The sequence below is a fragment of the Phoenix dactylifera genome, chromosome 6, assembly GCF_051530095.1.
Source record: "Phoenix dactylifera cultivar Ajwa chromosome 6, Ajwa_hap1_PhDact_Kaust_v1.1, whole genome shotgun sequence".
In the NCBI taxonomy this organism is placed as follows: Eukaryota; Viridiplantae; Streptophyta; class Magnoliopsida; order Arecales; family Arecaceae; genus Phoenix; species Phoenix dactylifera.
In genome coordinates this window covers 28,175,748-28,197,529 of record NC_143195.1, presented here as the reverse complement: position 1 = coordinate 28,197,529, position 21,782 = coordinate 28,175,748, and the positions used below count along the sequence as shown (strand labels likewise).

The 21,782-nt window shown below is 48.3% G+C and overlaps 1 protein-coding gene across 1 annotated transcript; it reads left to right on the top strand.

Annotated features, from left to right (window-relative positions):
* Positions 1 to 18,393: 18,393 nt before the first annotated feature.
* LOC149753388 (uncharacterized) lies at positions 18,394 to 21,545 on the top strand. Its single transcript, XM_089923966.1, has 2 exons — positions 18,394 to 19,802; positions 19,897 to 21,545. The coding sequence occupies exons 1-2, from the start codon at positions 19,136 to 19,138 to the stop codon at positions 20,559 to 20,561; spliced, it is 1,332 nt and encodes a 443-aa protein (XP_089780092.1). The 5' UTR covers positions 18,394 to 19,135; the 3' UTR covers positions 20,562 to 21,545.
* The last annotated feature ends 237 nt before the right edge of the window (positions 21,546 to 21,782 follow it).

The window sequence follows — 21,782 nt, the reverse complement described above, 5'->3', positions numbered from 1 at the left end:
GTTAGCCAGGCATCTGAGGGTTGTCAAGCCTCAGGGAAATTCCGCTCGTTGGTCGGCCAAGGCTGGCGCAAGCCGAAGCGACCGGTCGGGGCTTCCGGCTAGTCTGCTCCCGGGATGATCATCGGGTTAGCCAGGCATCCGAGGGCCGAGCCTCGGGACATTCCACTCGTTGGTCGGCCACCTGTCGCTCGCCGCCCATCGGGGTTTCTCTGTGCCCAGCCGCGACCGTGTTTCTCCTCTCCTCCAAGCGTTGCCTGGGGGGAACACGAGAAGGGTATTAAACGCTAATTAATGCGTTACCTGGGAAATCGGATCGCCAGTTGCTGCTGGTGAGGAGTGTTAGTTGAGCGGCCGCGATACGCGGGTTCTTCGAGGAGGATGCGGCCTGGGCGCGAGCGGAGACACGTGGACCTAGGGGTATACGTCACCCGGATCGTCCTGCACAAAGAATGCGATTTAAGGAGAATGACGCTTAGGAAATCGCGGGGAGATACGCCTCGGGAGCCGGAACGGCTCCGGATTCAGTGCGCCTGCATTTATTGGAGCCACCCGTATCGGAACTACCAGGGGGCCGCAGCTTGGCTATAAATACAGGTGCAGGTACGATGGAATTTGCTAAGCCGGAGCTGCAGGTTGCCATGGATCGCGGACCTCCTCCTTGGCATATGACTGAGAGACTCCTGTCGAAGGAAAGGGGAGGCGCTCCCCTTACAACTTCAGCCAACTAGCCGTTTCATCTGGGATCAACAAGGAGGGTCTCCCCGGCGGAACTCCGCTCTAGGCGTTTCATCCGGGATCACATCTCCCCTCCTTGAAGTTCAGCCTCCCGGTTGAGCTCTGCGCCGGACGCTCAATCCGGGACCGCGCCTCCATATACTCTTCCCCCTCGAATCCCTTCTCTTTCCTACCACTGGGGAAGATGGGAATATCCTTTGGAGGCGGCGTTCCCCTGGGGGCAGCGGGAGCTTCTTCTGCGGCGGCTCCTCCTCTTTTTGGTGAGGTGCTGGATGGCGCCTCCGGTTAGAAGCACCCACTTCTGGTGGGACTGCAGCCGCCCTGGGTTGAGGGTTTGGGTCCCCACCTCTTCTTTACTTTCTTTACTCCCTAATTCCCCTCTGGGAATTCCTTGTAATCACACGAGCACGCCACTGTAACCAGAAATTATTGAAATGAAAAGTATTGCACCTTTTTAAATTGTCTTTCTGGCCTTGTTGTTCTACTGGTAATACATCCGCAGGTTAGCGGAATTCCAGCCCCTTGGAATTTCTCGGCCATCTAGGGCTTCCAACTGGTAGGAGCCAGGTCGGTTTACCCAACGAACTTTATACGGGCCTTCCCAATTTGGCGCTAGCTTCCCACCTTCCGTAGGTTGAGATGCCTTAGCTCGCCTCAGCACCAGATCTCCAATTCTGAAAAGCTTCGGTCGGACTTTGGAGTTGTAATATCGGGCCACCCTCTGCTGATACATTGCCATCCGTACCTGAGCCATTTCCCTTGCCTCTTCCAAGAGATCCAAGTTCCCTCGGAGTTGCTCTGAATTGGCCTCGGGTCGGTGCGCGGCCACCCGAGGCGAGGGGAGTCCGAGCTCCACGGGGGCAACGGCTTCCGTGCCATAGGTTAGGCTGAAAGGCGTCTCTCCAGTAGGAGTCCGTTGTGTGGTCCGATACGCCCAAAGGACATTCTCGAGTTCCTCGACCCAAGCTTGCCCCGTCCGGCCGATCCGCGCTTTGATACCTTGGAGGATTGTCCGATTTGTGACCTCGGCCTCGCCGTTGGTTTGGGGATGCGACACGGATGTGAACCGATGCTCGATCCCAAATTCCTCGCAGAAGTCCCGGAAGTGCTTGTTATCAAACTGTCGACCGTTATCCGAGATGAGGACCCGAGGTACTCCAAATCGGACAATGATGTTCTTCTTCACGAACTTCCGGACTTGTGCCTCCGTGATGGTGGCCAGTGGCTCTGCCTCCACCCACTTGGTGAAGTAGTCGATGGCGACAATCAAAAATTTCCGCTGGGCCGAAGCGACGGGGAATGGTCCGAGGATATCCATTCCCCATTGTGCGAAGGGCCAGGGCGCGGTGATTGGCGCCAAGGGGACAGAGGGGACTCTCTGGACGTTGGCGTGGCGCTGGCAGGCGTCGCATTTCCGCACGTGGTCCTTCGAGTCCTCCATCAAGGTCGGCCAATAGTAGCCTTGCCTCATGATCTTATGCGCCAAGGACCTAGCCCCCAAGTGCGATCCGCAGATGCCTTCGTGGACTTCGCCGAGGGCGTAGGCCGCTTCCGCGGGGCGGAGGCACCTTAAGAGGGGGGCGGTAAACGAGGTCCGATACAGCCTCCCTTCATAAAGTACGTAGTGGGCGGACTTCTTTACAAGCCGCCGGGCCTGATCTTCGTCTTCAGGGAGGATTCCTTCGGCGAGGTAGGCGACGAGCGGGTCCATCCAAGACGGCTCCGGACCAATTGCCATCACCGCTCCAGCCCCGTCAATGCTCGGGGCATCCAGGGTCTCCAGGTAGATTGCCCTCGACAAGTTGTGCGCGTCTGCGTCCACTAGGCGGGACAACCTGTCGGCCCTGGCATTTTCGCTCCTCGGGACCTGCTGAATGTCAACACTGCCGAGGTCGGGAATGAGTGTTTGCACCTTCCGGACGTAGCTCTGCATGGTCGGGCTCCGCGCCTCGAACTCCCCTCGAACCTGCCCGACCACCAGCTGGGAGTCGGTGAAGACTTTCAGACGCCGGATGCCGAGCTCCTTGGCGAGTTTGAGTCCCGCGACTAGGGCCTCGTACTCCGCCTCATTGTTGGTCACTGGAAATCCGAACCTCAAGGCATACTCGGCTATCACTCCATCGGGATTGGTGAGGACCAGCCCAGCCCCTCCACCTTCAGGGTTCGACGACCCGTCAATATGGAGCGTCCAGATCGGGAGATCGAGGCTGGGTGTCTCCGGCGGCTTAGGTTCCGCCTCCTGCACAGTGCACTCAGCGAGAAAGTCCGCGAGTACCTGGGCCTTGATGGCTGGTCGGGGCTGGTAGCGGATGTCGAACTCACCAAGTTCTACTGCCCACTTCACCAGCCGTCCCGCATTCTCTGGATTGCTGAGAATCTGCCGCAGTGGTTGATCGGTCAAAAGGGTGACAGAATGAGCCTGGAAATAGGGGCGAAGCCTCCTGGTCGCAGTCAGCAGCGCGAAGGCGATCTTCTCAGCCTTCGTGTACCGCGTCTCGGCATCTCGGAGGACTCGGCTGATGTAGTATACAGGCTTCTGAAGTCTTGCCTCTTCCCGAACCAGTACTGCGCTGACTGCGGTTGGGGAGACCGCCAGGTAAAGGTAGAGCATCTCCCCCTCTTGCGGCTTGGACAGCAGGGGAGGAGACGCCATGTACTCCTTGAGCTGGTCGAACGCCGCATGGCATTCGGCCGTCCAGAGGAAGTCTTTTGGGCGCTTCAACACCTTGAAGAATGGTTGGCAGCGTTCGGCCGACTTTGCCACAAATCGTCCGAGCGCGGCGACCCTTCCAGCGAGCTCCTGAACCTCCTTCACTTTGGTCGGAGGGGACATATCTTGGATGGCTTTGATCTTGTCCGGGTTGGCCTCGATCCCGCGCTGGTTGACAATGAAACCGAGGAACCTCCCGGCCGAAGCACCAAAAGCGCACTTCGCTGGGTTTAGCTTCATGCGAAACTTTCGCAAGGTGGTGAAAGTCTCCTCCAGATCTGCAATGTGCTGGTCTGCATGGCGGCTTTTTACCAGCATATCGTCCACGTACACCTCCATATTCCGGCCGATCTGCTCTTTGAAGATTTTATTGACGAGGCGCTGGTAAGTGGCGCCAGCGTTCTTCAGACCGAAGGGCATTACCTTGTAACAGTACAGCCCCCGGTCTGTTATGAAGGCAGTTTTCTCCTCGTCCTGTGGAGCCATCATTATTTGGTTGTAGCCGGAGAAGGCGTCCATAAAAGACAGTAGCTGATATCCGGAAGTCGCGTCGACCAGTTGGTCTATCCGTGGAAACGGAAAGCTATCCTTGGGGCACGCCTTGTTCAGGTCGGTGTAGTCGACGCACATCCTCCACTTACCGCTCGCCTTCCGGACAAGTACGACGTTTGCCAGCCACTCGGGGTAGCTCACCTCTCTTATGAAACCTGCCTCCAAGAGTTTGTCTACCTCCTGGTCGACCACCCTGATCCGATCCGGGGCACAGTGTCTCTTCTTTTGCTTTACCGGTCGGTGGGTCGGGTCGACGTTGAGGGCGTGAGAAACGACCTCCGGGTCGATCCCAGGTACATCGGCCGCCGACCAGGCAAACACATCTGCATTGGCTCGGAGGAATTCCACTAACCGGAGCCGAGCTTCCAAGTCGAGGTTGGCACCGACCCGGACCGTGCGGTCCGGGCGGCCTTCTTCGAGGGGAACTTCGATTACGCCCTCGGCCGGCTCCCCGTGCCGCAAGGCCACTTCGTCTCTGGCGTCAAGTGACTCGACGCTTAGGGCCTCCATGGGCTTCTTCCCTTTGAGAGTTGCTAGGAAACACTGCCGTGCGGTCGGCTGGTCACCTCGGACCTCTCCAATCCCGGCCGCTGTGGGGAACCGCATGAGCAAATGGTAGGTAGAAACCACCGCGCGAAGGGCGTTCAGTCCGGGTCGTCCGAGGATAGCATTGTAGGCCGAGGGGACACGGACGACCAAGAACCCGAGCCGCACCGTGGCTTCTGCGGGTGCAATGCCCGCAGTCACAGGCAGCTCGATGACACCTTCGGCCGAGATAGCGTCTCCAGTGAATCCTATGAGGGGGGTGGATGTTTTGTGCAACAATTGTCGGGAAAAGCCCATCTTTTGGAAGGCCTCGTAATACAAAATATCAGCTGAGCTTCCACTATCCACAAGAACACGCCTTACATCATAGTCCGCCATAGTGAGAGAGATCACCATGGCGTCATCGTGGGGAGTCTGAACCCCCTTTACATCTTCATCACAAAAAGTGATTACATTTCCGACCCGCTGCCTCTTCGCGACGGCCATTCCTGATACTTCCGCCGAGCCCCCTGCGTTCCTCACGGGCCGAGAGCAGCCCCCAGTGATGGTGTGGATCACTCCCGCAACGGGTCGATTCTGCTCCCGAGGCTCCTGAGGGGCCGGGTCGGCTGGACGCGGGTCTGCGGGGGGACGTCGGTCGTTTACATATCGACCGAGACGTCCTCGGCGAATGAGAGCCTCGATCTCGTCCCGAAGCTGGAAGCAGTCTTCGGTATCGTGGCCGTGGTCTCGGTGGTACTCACAGTACGCCCGAGAAGGCTTCCTCCCAGGGATCTTCTTCATCTGCCTCGGGACCGGGAGGTCCTCCCGCCCCTTGACCTCCATGAGGATCTGGGCCCGGGGGGCCAGGAGTGGGGTGTACCGGTTGAAGCGTCGGTGCGGAGAACGAGGGCGTGTGGCGCCGTGGTTCCTTGCTGGTGACGGGCTTCTGCGCCGGCGTTGAGGCGTCGGGCTCCTCCTCTGGGGTGCCTCTTTTCGCCTTTTCTTCCCGGGCTTTAGAGGGGCTTCGGCGGCCTCCTTGTTCCGGTGGGAGGCTGCCTCCTCGGCGTCTGCATACTGGTTTGCCCGAGACAACAGCTCCGGGAAGCTCCGCGGCAGACGTTTGTCCAGGGAGAAGGTGAGTCTGCCCTTCCGGAAGCCTCGCTTCAGGGCTGAGAGAGCCACCTCCTGGCTCAAATTCCGGACCTCCAGTGTTGCCTTGTTGAAGCGGGTGAGATAATCCCGCAGGCTCTCTCCCTCGTTCTGCCGGACATCGAAGAGGGAGTCGGAGACCAGTCTTCGCCGGCTACTGACGGCGAAATGGCTGATGAAGAGACGGGTGAACTGGTGGAAGGACTGGATGGAATTAGCCTCCAGGCCGGCGAACCACGCCCTTGCCGGGCCGCGGAGGGTCGCCGGGAAGGCCTTGCAGAGGAGAGGATCCGATGCTCCATGGAGGAGCATAAGAGTCCTGAAACTCTCCACGTGGTCCCGTGGGTCCGCCGCCCCGTCGTAGGGTTCGATCGCCGGCATTTTGAACCCCGGCGGGTTTAGGGTTCGCAGGATCCTTGAGGCAAGCGCCGGCTGGGAGGAGATTTCCAAGTCGGCGAAGGGATCTTTGGAGTGGCCCTTCAGGACCTGGAGCTGTCTGTGGAGATCGTCCACCCGCCGGTCCAGGGAGCGCGACCGGTGGGTGGGAGACAAGGAGCGGCGCGAGGGGGACCGACTGGAGTGCGGGCCCCTCGAGGACTGGGGTGTCTGAGAACGCGCCCGGGTCCGCCTCTCGTACCCCGCGCAGCTCCGATGAGAAGGTCCTGGCAGAATGGACCGCACTCGAGAATCCTCCCCGCGCCGGCGCTCCTCTCCATGGGAGAGGAAGGAGCGCGGGTTGTGAGGAAGAGGCGAGTGCTCGGGGAGCAGTGGCTCCTGAGCCCGCTGCGGCACCCGAGAGATCACACCCTGCAGATTCTGCACTGCCTCCGCGAGGGTGCGAACCTGCTGGGCTAGCTGGTCGAACTGAGCAGGTTCGACCGTCTGAATGGGAGGAGAAGCGGTGGAATGCTGCTGAGAGTGTGTTGGGGACGCAGCAGCCTCCCGGCCAGAGGCGCGAGAGGCTCCGCGACCGGAAGCATTGGAAGCTCCGCGACCACCTCGCCGTGCCATTACGATCGTTCTGAGATTCGGCCCTCCTTCTAGCGCCAACTGTTGCTGGTGGTCCAAACCGAGAACGATTGACACGACGGTGTGAACGGGGTTCCGCCTGAGTTGTCTTGGTTGGTGCTGGTTGCGCTCCACCTTCCGCCAAGGAACCTGCAAACAAGCCTTGCACCACCACCAGGGTGGTGATGGCCCTCCGACGGTCAAGTCAGAGGAGATTGGAGGAGGAGAGATGATAATCACAAGTGGGAGAGAGTGCTCTGGGAGGTATTGCTTACCCCCCCCTTCTCCCCCCAGCCGCATATATCCCTGGCTGGGAGGTCTCTCCGGGGGGGTTTGTCGTCGTGGGGCACGATAGAATGGCCACTGACATGGCCGTTACGGGGCGTCGTGGAGCAGCGCCGGGTACGGTCATGGCAGGGCGTAGTGGAGCTCCGCTTTGTACGGTCGATACAGGAGATCGTGGGCAGCATCGGGTACAGCCGTTGCAGGGAGTAGTGGAGCAGGAGGCCGCGGCGTGCCTCTGGAGAATAGCCTGTCGTTATCAAAAGATCTCCGATTCGGGGTCGGAATGCTGGATCATAGGGCAGCCGACCCGGGGTCGGGCTGCGGAGCCGAGGAGGTCCGACTCGGGGTCGGAGTGCTGGATCATAGGGCAGCCGACCCGGGGTCGGGCTGCGGAGCCGAGGAGGTCCGACTCGGGGTCGGAGTGCTGGATCATAGGGCAGCTGTAGCTTTCCTGGATACGCGTGCCGATCACGTGGGGCATGGCGGCTCAATTCCCCCATAACAGGTATGATTCATCAGGACTCAAGGTTGCTACCAGACTTAACAACATAATGTTGAACCTAACCCTTAGAAGTGTAGGCCATGTGTGTTGTGAAATTCCAAAGTAAAAATTATCTTACAACTCACTAAAAGGACTTTTAATGAAAAGAACTCAAATTGTCTTACTCCTGACTAGTCATTGGGCTTTTTAGATTTTATATATTTTGTGTGTTTATCATTTCAGCACTAAGGCATAGAAATTATTTTTTTTTAAATCAAAAATTCGAAAAACTTATTCGAAAATGCGAAAAATTTCTTCAAAAATTCGAATCCTATACCCCCCAACCTAGATCAGACATTGTCCTCAATATTTTTTTTTGAACATTATATTATTATTTTTATTATTTTTTTAATATATATTTTTTTTATTTTTTTTATTTTAGTTTGAACGAAAATATGATGCAAATGGAGGATAGAAGCATTTTACTGTAATTGCATCAGTAATATGAGGAATCCTGTTAATGCAATAAAAAAAATGCAAAAATAACCTACGAAAATTGGGGTGCCTCCCAACAAGCGCTAAGTTTAATGTCTTCAGCCAGACGGAGTGCATCCTTATTAAATCATACCGGGTATAGTTGATTCTATTGTTCTGATCTCAGCTCGAATATTTCTTAGGGTCCGTTCTATTTCAGGATCAAAAAGTAATAGTTCAGGAGATCTGGAACGACACCCTAGCATGCACCAATACTTTTCGGATCAGTCACGTACAGTCAAGCATGCACTAAAAGAAAAACACATCAAATCCTTGTATTTGCCCTAAAATCACTAGACAGCTCCTAACTGGTTTGAAGAGGGCACCTAAGCCTCCAATCCGGTCTAATGAACTTAGTTGACCAGGTAAGCTCCCAGATAAGTGGGGGGGTCACGATGCGTTGCAAAGGTCCCACTTAAAAACCACTTGCCTCGAACAGATGAACTGTCTCCCTTGGGACAAAGCTTGCCTAGACATCAACTGAGCCACAGAGCGAAATTTGTGCAACTTTCGGTGATCTTCGTCCTATTGAGCTCGAATGTCCCTAGGGGCCAACGTCTAATTGATTTTAATTAAAGTGATGGCTATGTGAGAATTGATTCACCTAATTTGGGCAAGAATCTGGTGATGAAATCCAGTTCTTATCTTCTTGGGGTGATTGCCCTTACTATGTGCGGATTAATTGGTGTATGTGTATCAAGCATGGATTCACACTTTTGCTGAAATTAAAATCAAACAATCACCACAAAATTTCAAGCTAATTGGGAATTAATTTAAATAAGAAAGGTTTAGAGGTTACCAAAGAGAATTTCCCCAGCAATTTTTTTTATTTTTTATTTTTTATTTTTTTGCAAACCTCTACAGCATTCCTTTTCCAGCAGTTCCCTTTTTGATCGTCCCAGATGTCTTCTTCGATTCCTGATCAAAAAAAAAAAATCAAAAATTAGTAAGAGAGAAAGGAGATAAAAAAATAACAAAAATATAAAATATTTTTATTTTATTTTATATATATATATTTTGAAAGTTTTTTTTTATGAAAAGAAAAACAACTATGCTAGCAATCCCCGGCAACGGCGCCAAAAATTGATAGTCAACTTTAAAAACCACGCAATAGCACGTATCTAGTAGGATAGTGATTACGGGTATCGATCCACAGGGATTGGGGTATAGTTGTTTTCTTAAAAAAAATATTTAAAAGGAAAAATTTATGAAGAAAATTAAACAAAGCAATTTAATGAAAATGCAATTAAAATGATATCAGTTTGGGGGAAACCTAGGGCAAGTGTTGACCCCCTAATAGATTTTGATGAATACAAAACACTAGAGTATAATTCCCTTTATATTAACAATTTATTTGAGGATTTCAGGTGTTTAACTAAGAATATTGTTAAGAATTGTCAAGGCATGTTCCCATATTTTTCAAGGATTTATTGAAGATTTTTTGAGATAAAGAAAACAGATCAGGGACAGCCGAGAGTCTCCGGTTTGTCCCAGAGACGTCTCTGGCACGTAAAGGAAGAACTGGCACGTCTGGAGACGTCCCCGGCACCTGGCGAGGCGTCTCGCAGGGTCGGAGTCGACTCCCGACTCTGCGGAGTCGACTCTCTCAGAGACGGCAGAAAGGCCGATTTCAAGGGATGCGCGCGAGTCGTCTCCGAAGGACGCGGAGTCGTCCCCACGCATAAAAAGCAAACATCCCGAGACGTCCCCAGAAAGCGCGGAGTCGACTCTCTCAGGGATTCCAGAGGACTTGTTTTTCGTTGATAAAACTACGGAGTCGTCTCCGACGTTGCGGAGTCGTCCCCATGCATAAAGCACAAGCATCCCGAGACGTCCCCGTAAAGTGCCGAGCCGACTCTCTCAGAAAAACAGAAAAACAAGAAGTCGAGCTGTTCTTCTTCAGAGTCGACCCCAAAAAGCGTCGAGTCGACTCCAAACATCGTCAAAAGAATTTTTATACAGCCGAGACGTCTCGCGGTCAAGCGAAGACGTCTCCGGAGCGCCTGGGACGCGACTGACACACTTTTGCAGGTTTGTTTGAATTTCAAACGGCTATATTTTTGTGTCTAACGGATCTATTGCTTGTAGGGCTATAAAAGGGAGCTTTTAAGTGCCTTTAAAACGATCTTCTCACCAACCAAACATAAGATCATTCAAGAGAGAAGAAAGAGAAAGAGGTTCAAGGGAGTTAGTGCCTTCAAGAGGAGAAATCAAGTGCATTCAAGTCTTCTTCTGATTTCGTGCTCATCTACTCACTCCCACTCGGCAATCAAAGCTCACATTCAAGCCAACGTGATCCACATCGGAAGAACCATCATAACCCACGCTTCCAACGGCAAAAAGGGTTCTTCCGGTTTTGTTGTTTTTCATTGCTATATTTGCTTTCATAAGAGCTTTTAAATCTTTGTAAAACGTTTGAATATTGAGCTTGTTCCAGTCAAGGGACTTGGAACAAGGGATAGGCGTCCCAAGCCTAAGTTAAAATTGGGGGATTGTAGGGTTCGTTGTTAGCCTGGGATAAAACAACGAGTTGGGTAGTGCACTCGGAAAACTACCGAACTGTAATCGCTGATTATAGTGGAAATTTCCAAAGGTGTTTGGGGAGTGGATGTAGGAGCAGTGGAAGCTCCGAACCACTATAAACCTTTGTGTTTGCGATTGACTGTTGTTGCCCAAGGTGACAACCCAAGAGGGGGGTGAATTGGGTTTTCTAAAAAATTATGTTCCCTAATTTTTACTTTGAATAGACTGCAGCAGAATAATAGGATGTTATTTACTTAAGCTCTAGGCAATTACAAGTAAAGCAGTGGAAGATTAAGCTAGAGCAATTATATTATGGCTTTAGGGTGCAATTGATCTAAAATTACCTTATAGTTGTATGATCAATCTTAATCTATGTGTATGGTAAGAATGGAGTGGAAGCTAAGCAAATCACTTATAACTCTATAGAAAACAAAGCTAGAGATATTACACAATCAAGCATGAATGGAAGGCATGAAATACAAGAGATAAGGCATCACAAACACAAAGATGTATAGTGGTTCGGTGCACCCCAGCACCTACATCCACTCCCCAAGACCTTTTGGGAATTTCACTATAATCCTACCGATTACAGCCGGTTGTTTTACAAGCTCACAACCCAACTTGTTGTTTTACGAGCGCACAACGAACTCGGTCGGTTTTCCCAGGCTCACCGACTAGAACCACTCCGATTGTTTTCCCGGGCTCACAATCAAACCCTTACACGTTGGTTTTACCCTCGGCTCACCAACAAACCTAAACCCCGTTGGTTTTCTCTTTGGCTCACCAACAAACCTTACACCGTTGGTTTTTCCTTTGGCTCACCAACAAACCTTTAACCCCTTGATTCAATCCCTTGATTGAATCAAGTTACAAGATATTAAAATAAAGAATAAAAACAAATCAAAGCTTCATAAACAAGCAAATATGACAATATAAACAAATAGAGTAAAGAGAAGCCCTCAAACGAGTTTTGAAGATGAAGGAGCTCGGCTTCTTCTTTACTTGACCCTCTTCTGATTTGGCACGAAGTAGAGGATCACCGAGGCAGCACACGGATGGAGAGGAAGCTTTGGGATTCACTTGGATGCTCTTCTTCTCTCTATTTTACTTTGAATGGCCCTTTTGTGCTTATGGAAGATTTTCCTTGTAATTTCTTTGGAATCTCTTTCCTAAATGATCTCTCCCACTTCCATGAGTTCTCCCCTAGCTCTCTTCTTGTTTTTATAGCTTTAGATGGCGTGGAAACAAGAATATAGCCGTTAGAGACAAGAAAAAGAGCCGTTGGACACAGTCTGCATTTCCTGACAATGTTACCGTTGGGATCGGAGTCGACTCGCGCGATCAGGAGTCAGCTCGCCTGTTGCAGGAGTCGGCTTGTGTTTTACCGGAGACGACTCGGCCACTGTTCCAAATTTGAATTAATGTGCTTGCCTCGACTGGGAGTCGACTCGTCTTAACCTGGAGTCGACTCGCCAACTTCTGGAGCTGACTTGGCAATTTCGGAGTCGGCTCATCCACTGAAGTCCGTGGATCCAATTTTGAATTTTGTCCTCTCGAGTCGACTCGACTGTCCTGGGAGTCGACTCGAATCTCAGAGCCCGAACTCCCGATCCTCTGTCTTTTGGCTCGTCCAGTCTTGGAGTCGACTCGAACTTCCTTGGAGTCGACTCGGCTCTCAGTTTGCGAAACTTGGTCTTCTGCCTTTTTGATGTGAAGCTGTCTTGGAGTCGACTCGAGCTGTCTGGGAGTCAACTCGAATCTCAGAGGCAGTAACTTGGTTTTCTGTCTGTTGATGGTCGCGGAGTCTCGGAGTCGACTCGTGCAATGCGGGAGTCGACTCGAATCTCAGAGTCCCAAAAACGCTCTCTGACTTTTTCCTTGTGTTCCGCTGAGAGTCGACTCATGCTTTCTTTGGAGTCGACCTACCAACCATCGGAGTCGACTCGCGTTCCACTGGAGTCGACTCGAATCTCAGACCCGAAAACTGCTCTCTGACTTTTCTGCCTGTGACTCCTAGGAGTCGACTCAAACTTCTCTGGAGTCGACTCGGTAAACATTGGAGTCGACTCGAAATCCTCAGGAGTCGACTCGAAGACTATTCTTTTGAATTTTTCCTTTGATTTTACTCTTCCAAATTGAATCCTTTGAACTTTAAGCTTGGGCCAATAAATTGTAGCTTTCTTCCAACTTGAGAGCTTTGGAGGCCTTCTTGTGTTCTTCCAACTTGCTATGTTCCTTGCAAAATAAATATCTTTCTCCTTGCAACATAAACATTAGTATCTATACTTCAAGGTTTTGTGATCATCAAAATCAATCTATGAATCAATCTTTGGGTCATCAATCTCCCCCTTTTTGATGATGACAAAACTTGGAGTATATGCAATATAAAAGATATTGATTTCTAGAAGTAATACATAGCTAAGTTGCATGAAGTAGAAAACATATATATTTAAAAAAAAAAACATACTTCATGATAATGCTTTAGATTTAATCAGCTTAACACAATCAACATATTTCAATTTAAGCTGATTTGTATTCAATTCAAAGCATAAAGGCATTATGAGCATATACTTAGATATTTCTCCCCCTTTTTGACAACATCAAAAAGATAGTGAAACATTAAGCACAAAGATCAGAATGCTCATATATTTCTTTTCCTTATTGTACTCTGATTTGCAAGTCAAATTATTGCAAGGATATGAATCATATAGCTCAAGGCAATAATATTAGAATCAGATTAATGAGCATAGATCAGAGCCAATTAAGATAATTTCAGAGCAGAACACATCGAATGTGATACCACAGATAGTTTTCTAAGCAAGTGTAGGTGGAATCTTTCTTAAGTTAATTCAAGAAGTACCACACGAATGGAAATCTAACCTCTCTTCAATAATAAGTATGAAAGCTTGTTCATTTAGGACCTTTTGCCCAATCTATTAAGTATTTTATCAACCATGAGAGCAAATTAATTAATTCTCTTAATGACTTCAAAGTTCTTTTATGATAATAGGAGCATTGGGGCACAAATATCAAAATATACATTCATGCAATTTTTGATACATCTTAGAGCTCTTTTAAAGACTTTCTTTTATTTCTTTAGAAAATAAGCACAATTTAATACATAAAATAATGAATTTGCACAAAATTGAAGTTCCAAAAAGCAAGCCAATTAGAGCTCATTAGTGAAGTTTTAAAAAAAGTAGATTTTCTAAGAGATACTCAAGAAAATTTAACACATTATTCTCCTCTTTTTTCATTAAATTAGAGGCTCTTAAGATTTGCAATTTGGTTCAAGAGTGATGCATGAGATATACTAACCAAATAACACGCCTCAAGGTGTATCATAAAGATTTTCAGATTTAAATTTCAGATGATACATATTGGAGAGTATTAGAATCACTTTTCATTTAGTATTCTTTCTCTCTCCTTTAGTTATAGATTTATGCGATTAAGTTCCATAAGACCTCTCCTTCTGAAATTTTCTTTCTCCCCCTCAATTGATCATTCCATTTAATAGTTTAGAATCCTAAGATAATGTTCAATAAAATTGTCAATCTCAAAAATATATTTTCTATAAGTTTCAGCTTATTTTCATAAGACTCAAGGTTTGAGATAAGACAACCTTTATAGAACTCATCTCAAGGTAATTTAAAGCATGTCTTGCAATATAAGGAAGTTCATAAAAATCAATCCATAAAATTCAAGGTATGCATCAAATTAAAGTTTCTTTAGGATAAGATACTAAATATCTAAAGCTCCCCCTCGAAAGATGCATTCTTCTTTAATCATTCTTTTCTTTGGTTGAATTTCAGAATTTAATAATAAACGTGAATAAAACTGAAATTCTATGTTATCGAGAATGTAGAATGATCTAGAATTATTCAAAATTTATAGTATTCACTATATATATATATATATTCTGATGATAGTTTCTAAGAATGTAGGAGAGAAAAAAAAACATATAGATGATCATTGAGGTATGTGTATTTATAGAACTCAATTTCTTAATCACAGTTTTTCAGCAATGTATTCATGAAGCTCAATAAATTTTTAAATATTAAAATAGTCATATATTTTAAAAATATTTACTTGCAATCAGGATCATCGTAAGACACATCATTTGAATCAAAATTAGTATACTTTGAAGATAAGAAATGATATGTTTCGGATGCGTATCGGAGCAATCAAAATAAATTCTGTTTTTCTTACATTAACATTTTATTTAGTAATCATATGGAGTTTAAGCTTTTATACAAAATCAAATTCTGAATTTCATAAAGATTTTCAATAGAGCCCTTTTAAGTCATAATTTGAGATATGTATCTTTCACATTGTGGCTCATCTTAAATTATTACGATTGAAAAATACATATTTCAATAACATTAAAGCACTTTCAGAATCTTTGTGTTTAATTTGAGTTTTGATACAAAATAAAGGATATTTTAACAAGTATTAGGACATTATGTATCAAAGTTAGGCGAGTAGAAAGATAGATCAAAATCAATTTATTTTCCCTAAATAGAGATATTCTTCTCTTCTCCTTTCTACAATGATTGTGAATGAATCTATTTTATTTAGCTTTCAGATTTTAACAATGATTGTGAATGACAAATCTGAAATTTCTTTTCAATAGGATCAAACAAAAGATGTTATGTAGCAATTCAAACATTCAATCAAATTGTCCAAGTATGAAGCATTACAAAATATTGAGAACCCATAAATCAAGACATCATACCATATGCAAAACATCTCATGTGTTAAATCATGCATTAAAATATTAAGAACAAGCATGTCAAGGATCCAAATCAATACTTTTCAAATAAACTCCCCCTATTTAAATATAATCTTGCAATGATTTCATCCTTAAAGTGTGTTTTCAAGTGATTAAGAAATTTGACTTAATTCTACTTTCATTTTCTTTGTTTTTCATTTATAACTTTCTTATGCTCTATACTCTATTTGCTCCCTATCCGGTGGAGTTGGGAAGGGGCACGAGGTACTACCACTAGCCTCCCTCTTGTGCCGTCCCTAATATGCCCTACACCGAATAGTTGGGTCAAATAGTGCTGGGTACTACCACTAGCCTCCCCATTGGCACCATCCCTATGATGAGCAATATAGAAAAGTTAAAATGTTCACTTCAAACTCTCCCTGTTTAAGTGTAATTAATTATGGATTTTATCACTTCCAAATATGCCGAATATATTATGCTTGTTTTGCTTTTCCTTAAGATTGGAGTACTTGCTTTTGCTTAGATTTTTCATCTCTTGAGTAATATCCATTTTCTTTTCTTTATCTCTCTTCATTATTCTCAAGTAATTTACATGAAAGAGCAGAATAATGAAATAATCTTATGTATCATATAGATGTATATCATGCAAACAATATTTTCATTGTGCTCAAGGATTCATAACTTCTCACAAGTTATTTTAAATCAAAATTTTATGCATAAACTTGTGTATTTCATGATTATGACATAGGCAAAGATATATTATAGTTTGGGCAAACCATGAAACAATTTCTAAAAGTATAAGTCAATCAATATATGTATATATAGTCATGATATCAAAAATTAATAATTAAAGACCTTAATCATGCCATAATAAGATTTAAGTTATTGACTTTGCTCAATGAATTTATGAGAGAAGTATCTAGAATTACCAATTCATTCTGCATTCTTCAGTCAAATACCTACTAGATTTCTTATGTATGAACTTTTGGCTGAAGAAGGTCCTCTCTCTTGTTTGCATGTGAATGTTTATTGTATCTTACATAGAGATATCCTTCAAGTTGAGATCTCTCATTTTCTTGTTAAAGGATCCTGCATTATTAACAAACTCCTTTTCTTTCTTGAAAGAAAGTCATTAGTTTCTTCAAGATACAAAACATTCATCCAACATATTTTTTTTTTTTTTTTTAACTAGATGACTCAATATAAGATATGACAATAGTTGAATATTGAGTCACTTAAATCAAGAGATTGCCTAAATATAAGCAAGCACATATCACTTGAACTAAAGAGATAGTTTCATTAACCAAGATGGTTCAAGAACAAGCATGTGAGGCAATAGGAAGATTTATCAAGGTCAAATCAATTTCTCAAAAACGATTTAGTTTAGATTTTATTTGCTTAAGATAATTATCAATAAGATGTGTTAACTAAGTTTTAATCAACTTATCTTAAACGTTTGCTTCTATCAAAATTCAGATTATGACGTATTTGTTATCAATAAAATATGATTAATTAAAGTTAGATTGAAGTCTTGCACAAGGTCACATAATGAGCATACAGTCTGGTCTACTAGCTGTATGATAAAATAATTATTCTATCATGCTTCAATACAGCTTTAAACAATAGATCTACTTTGCTCATCCTTTACAAATTCTACAAGATGGGGTCATAGACATACCTTCGTCATGCCAATCTTCTATCAGAGTTTTCTTGTGGACTAATGTTGGTCAATGAAGATCCCCTTTCTTGTTTATCTTAATTTAGAGTTTGAGAGGAGATGTTCATCATACATATTTCAAACTCACCTTACATGAGCTAAGTAAAATCTTCATATAAATCTCCATTAGTAGAACCAAGAATGATGTCAGTAATGTATACTTTGAGCAAGTAAGATATCACACATTTTTGATGCAAAGAATTATCACTATTACTTTATATCAAAAAGGTTGCTTAAGCTTTTATATCATGCTTTTGATGCTTGTTTCAAATCATATATTGCTTTATCATATTTGTAATGAGTGTTTTCAAATATGGTGGTTATTTAACATATATCTTCTTTAATAAAATAAGCATATAGGAGTCCATTCTACACACTCATTTGATAGAATATAAAGCTCATAAAGCAAGCAAATGATAATGATGATCTTTACTTCTAATCATGCAAGAATCAAGATCTATTTCATCTTCTAAGCAAACAATTTTTCTTCATTAAGTGCATTTCTGAAAAACTCAATTTGGTTATAATTATTAACATGTTTTCAGATTGTTATATGTAAAAGATTATCCATATACATATATAATTTAATTTTAGTATCTTGATAATAAATTATTAATCTCATAAGGAACAAAATGAATTAATATTTCTACAACTCGAATCTTTTCATTGAATGTTCTATATGCATTGCTTGATGAATGATATCCAAGAATAGAAATATCTTTATCAGATTTGGCATTATTTTCATAAGAACATATCAAGCATAGTATGTGTTGCTGGTGGTCCAAACCGAGAACGATTGACACGACGGTGTGAACGGGGTTCCGCCTGAGTTGTCTTGGTTGGCGCTGGTTGCGCTCCACCTTCCGCCAAGGAACCTGCAAACAAGCCTTGCACCACCACCAGGGTGGTGATGGCCCTCCGACGGTCAAGTCAGAGGAGATTGGAGGAGGAGAGATGATAATCACAAGTGGGAGAGAGTGCTCTGGGAGGTATTGCTTACCCCCCCCTTCTCCCCCCAGCCGCATATATGCCTGGCTGGGAGGTCTCTCAGGGGGGTTTGTCGTCGTGGGGCACGATAGAATGGCCACTGACATGGCCGTTACGGGGCGTCGTGGAGCAGCGCCGGGTACGGTCATGGCAGGGCGTAGTGGAGCTCCGCTTTGTACGGTCGATACAGGAGATCGTGGGCAGCATCGGGTACAGCCGTTGCAGGGAGTAGTGGAGCAGGAGGCCGCGGCGTGCCTCTGGAGAATAGCCTGTCGTTATCAAAAGATCTCCGATTCGGGGTCGGAATGCTGGATCATAGGGCAGCCGACCCGGGGTCGGGCTGCGGAGCCGAGGAGGTCCGACTCGGGGTCGGAGTGCTGGATCATAGGGCAGCCGACCCGGGGTCGGGCTGCGGAGCCGAGGAGGTCCGACTCGGGGTCGGAGTGCTGGATCATAGGGCAGCCGACCCGGGGTCGGGCTGCGGAGCCGAGGAGGTCCGACTCGGGGTCGGAGTGCTGGATCATAGGGCAGCCGACCCGGGGTCGGGCTGCGGAGCCGAGGAGGTCCGACTCGGGGTCGGAGTGCTGGATCATAGGGCAGCTGTAGCTTTCCTGGATACGCGTGCCGATCACGTGGGGCATGGCGGCTCAATTCCCCCATAACAGTAGCCCCCCACTTCCGAGCCTGGAACCAGAAGGGGAACAGGTGAAGGGAGTGATGTTTCGAGATTGCCGCCATCCTTCGGAGAGGCGCGCGCGCTTCAAGCTTCCCGCCTTCTTTATGGCGTATGGCGGTTGCTGCTGACCTGGCAACCTGAGGATTTCGGCGGACATCCTTCCTTAATGGTGTCGATTCGCCTTTGGGGTGCGAGCGACCCTTCGGCGGCCAGGCGTCTTCTGGCGTCATCGAGGTGTCACTTGCCCTTTCGCCTATTTAATCGGGGGCCCTCCCCCGTCCGTCTTCTTCTTTACGGACATTTTCGAGTTTCTCCTTTGCGCTACCGTTGTTGCCGCCGAAACGTTCGCTTGCTTTTCCTTTGACGCTCTCGGAGCCGTTCTTCCTCCTCTTCAAGTGAGTTTCCCACTCTTCTACTTTGAGCTCTTCATACTTTTTCTTTTTGTACTAGTGCACCCCAGTCGTTCCGGCCTTTCCCTCCTTCTTGACCCCGTCCTGACCGTAGATTGGCCATTAGGGATGGGCGAAGTGGGAGCAGATAGCATCAAATCAAAACTGGTCGCCGAGGACTTAGACGGATTTGTGGCTCGGTACCACCTTCCCGAGGCCTGCAATGTCACGCTCCCAGGGCCTGAGGAGAGGATGTCTCATCCTCCCCGAGGGAAGATCGCCATCAATGAGGGCATCCTCCAAGCCGGGTTCCGCTTTCCCCCTTCAGACCTAGTCTTACAGGTGCTCCGGGGTTTAGGAATGGCACCGACGCAACTGGTGCCGAACTCGTGGCGTGCTCTGACGGTCTTCCAGGTTCTCTGTCGCTTGCATGCGATTCCCGCCACCTTGAACGTTTTCTGGGAGCTCTACGGCCTGAGCGGCCACCCCCAGGACAAAGGGTGGTGGTGCTTCGCAGCGCGGCGAGGGTGCGGCCTTGTCAAGGAGGGTCCTACCTCCATTCACCACTGGAAGGAGCGCTTCTTTTTCGTTGATGCAGACCCCTCCTGGGAAATCAGGGCAATCTGGGGGACGCCGGTGAAGTCCCCAATTGGCCTGTCGAAGTTGTCGAGGGAGGAATCCGAGGGCGTCGCCGCCTTGAAGGGGTTGGTCGCCGAGGGCCAGCTTCCCCCGGTGGGCCGCCTCATTTCTGAGGATACCTTGGTGAACGTCGGTTTGAGCTCGGTCCCCACCGACCGTGAGTCCGCCATCGTTTCTTTAGCTCTTTTCTTCTCTTTCGTTCCTTTTTCTTTTCGGTTTCTCAGTCCCTGACCATCCCGTCCTTCTTGCAGAGGTCGACGACGTCATGCGGTCGGTGAAGTCGAAGGCTGTTGGTAGGGCGTCCCTGCTGGAAGCAGTCCGGAGGAGGAAACGAGCTCTTCCGAGCGGGGCCCCACCGGCGAAGAAGTCCCGTAAGGAGATACCTCCGATGCCGACCGACGAGTCCGGGCCCACCGGTCAGGGAGATGTCGTGGGCACCGACCGGCAGCTGACGCTGTACCAGCCCTCCGGTGGTAAGGTTGCCGCTACTCCGGAGGTGCCACCTGAGCCTGCTCAAGACGGACGGGTCGGACGTGATCGGTCCCCGACCCGGCCTTCGACTCGGTCGGCTCCTGATGACTCGAGGAGGGACGCGCCGAGGCCCCGGCCGAGCGGGACCCTATCAATTCCTGGGGCGACCCCCGCCCCGAGCGCGATCAGTCGGACTCTTCCCCAGGCGATGGATAAGGGTAAGGCTGCAGAACCACCATCCGGCTCCGGGGAGAAATCGGGGTCTGCCTTCACTACCGATGGCGCCCGAAATCTCATCGAAACAGTGTTGCTGGAGAAGGACCGTCGGCGGGTCCGGGAGTTGGATGTCTCTGACGTTGGGGCCGCCAGCTGCGTCTGTCTCATGTCGGTGAGTGTTCTTCTGGCCGTCTTTCACCATTTATTGGCTCTGTTGTTCTCCGCCTGACTCCCTTATCTTTCCTATTTCTTAGCTCGCCCAGTACATGATCCGTCTGGAGGAGTGCTACAAGGAACAGGCGGGGCTTTTGGCGAAGGCCGAGGACCGGCTGAAAGCAATGGAAGAGGGAGGCCGGGCTGCGGCAGGCAGGACGACCGGGGACCTCGAGGCGAGGCTCCGGGAGGCCGAAGAGCGGGCACTCGGCTTCGCCGCCCTGGAGGAGCAACTGTCAGAGGCTCGGGAGCAACTCAAAGCTGCCTCGGGCCTCGAAAGCAGGGTCAAGAAGGCGGAGGAACGGGCTGAAAAGCAGTCCCGGAAGATCGCGGACTATCGAGAGCGGTGGGAGAAGGCCCAGCGGTCTGCCGACAACGCCTGCGACCGAATCCGCTCTTTTGAAGCCAAACTAGGCGAACTGGAGTCGGCCCTGGAGAAGTCATGCACGGACGTCCAAGAGCTCCGTTCGCGCCTGAAGGAAGCCGAGGCCGCTCGGGTTGCTACCGAGGCGAAGCATAAAGAGGCTCAGGCTGATCTGCTGAGGGTCTCCTCTGAGGCCGAAGGCCGGATTGTGGCGAAGGTCTTGGAGGCCAAGGCTCAGATTATGGAGCGAGCTGAGGCGGAGCTGGCCGAGAAGAGGGCGGAAATCGGGCGTCAGGCGGTAGAGGCTTATCGCCAGTCCGCCGAGTTCGCCCATGATATGTCGGAGGCAGTGCGGACCTATCGCCAGTCTGACGAGTTTGTCCATGACGCGTCGGACGCGGGGGCCGAAGCCTTCACCTTGGGCTTCGAGGAGGGCCTGGCAAGGGTGTCGGCTAAGTATCCCGAAGTTGACCTGAGCGAGATCTCCCTCCTGGACTCCTCTCCGGCGCCATCGCCTGCTGGTTCTCCTGCTGCTTCCCTACCTCCCGCGGACGAGCCCGGCGTTCCCGACCCGGGAGTTCCTCCAAGCTGACCTCTTGTACCTTCCATTATCTTTTTTATTTTTGTATGTCGGCGTTTTGCCCAATTGTATGGGCCTCGGCCCTGAAAATTAATGCACGTTGAATATTTCTTCATCTCGCCCTCGTCCTCTTTCTTTTTTTTTTTTTAGCTCTTGGTTGCTTCTTGCTGACTTTTGATTCCCGAAGTTCTTCCGGCGCTAGGCCAGGCATCCGAGGGTTAAACCTCAGGAAACTCTTCCGGCGTTAAGCCAGGCATCCGAGGGTTAGGCCTCAGGAAATTCTTCCGGCGCTA

What these genes read in the sequence shown, in the direction of transcription:
- LOC149753388 (XM_089923966.1), top strand. Translation starts at nt 19,136, where the DNA reads ATGGGCGAAGTGGGAGCAGATAGCATCAAATCAAAACTGGTCGCCGAG. An exon ending in GAGCTCGGTCCCCACCGACC is followed by an intron (nt 19,803 to 19,896) that starts GTGAGTCCGCCA and finishes TCCTTCTTGCAG; the next exon opens with AGGTCGACGACGTCATGCGG.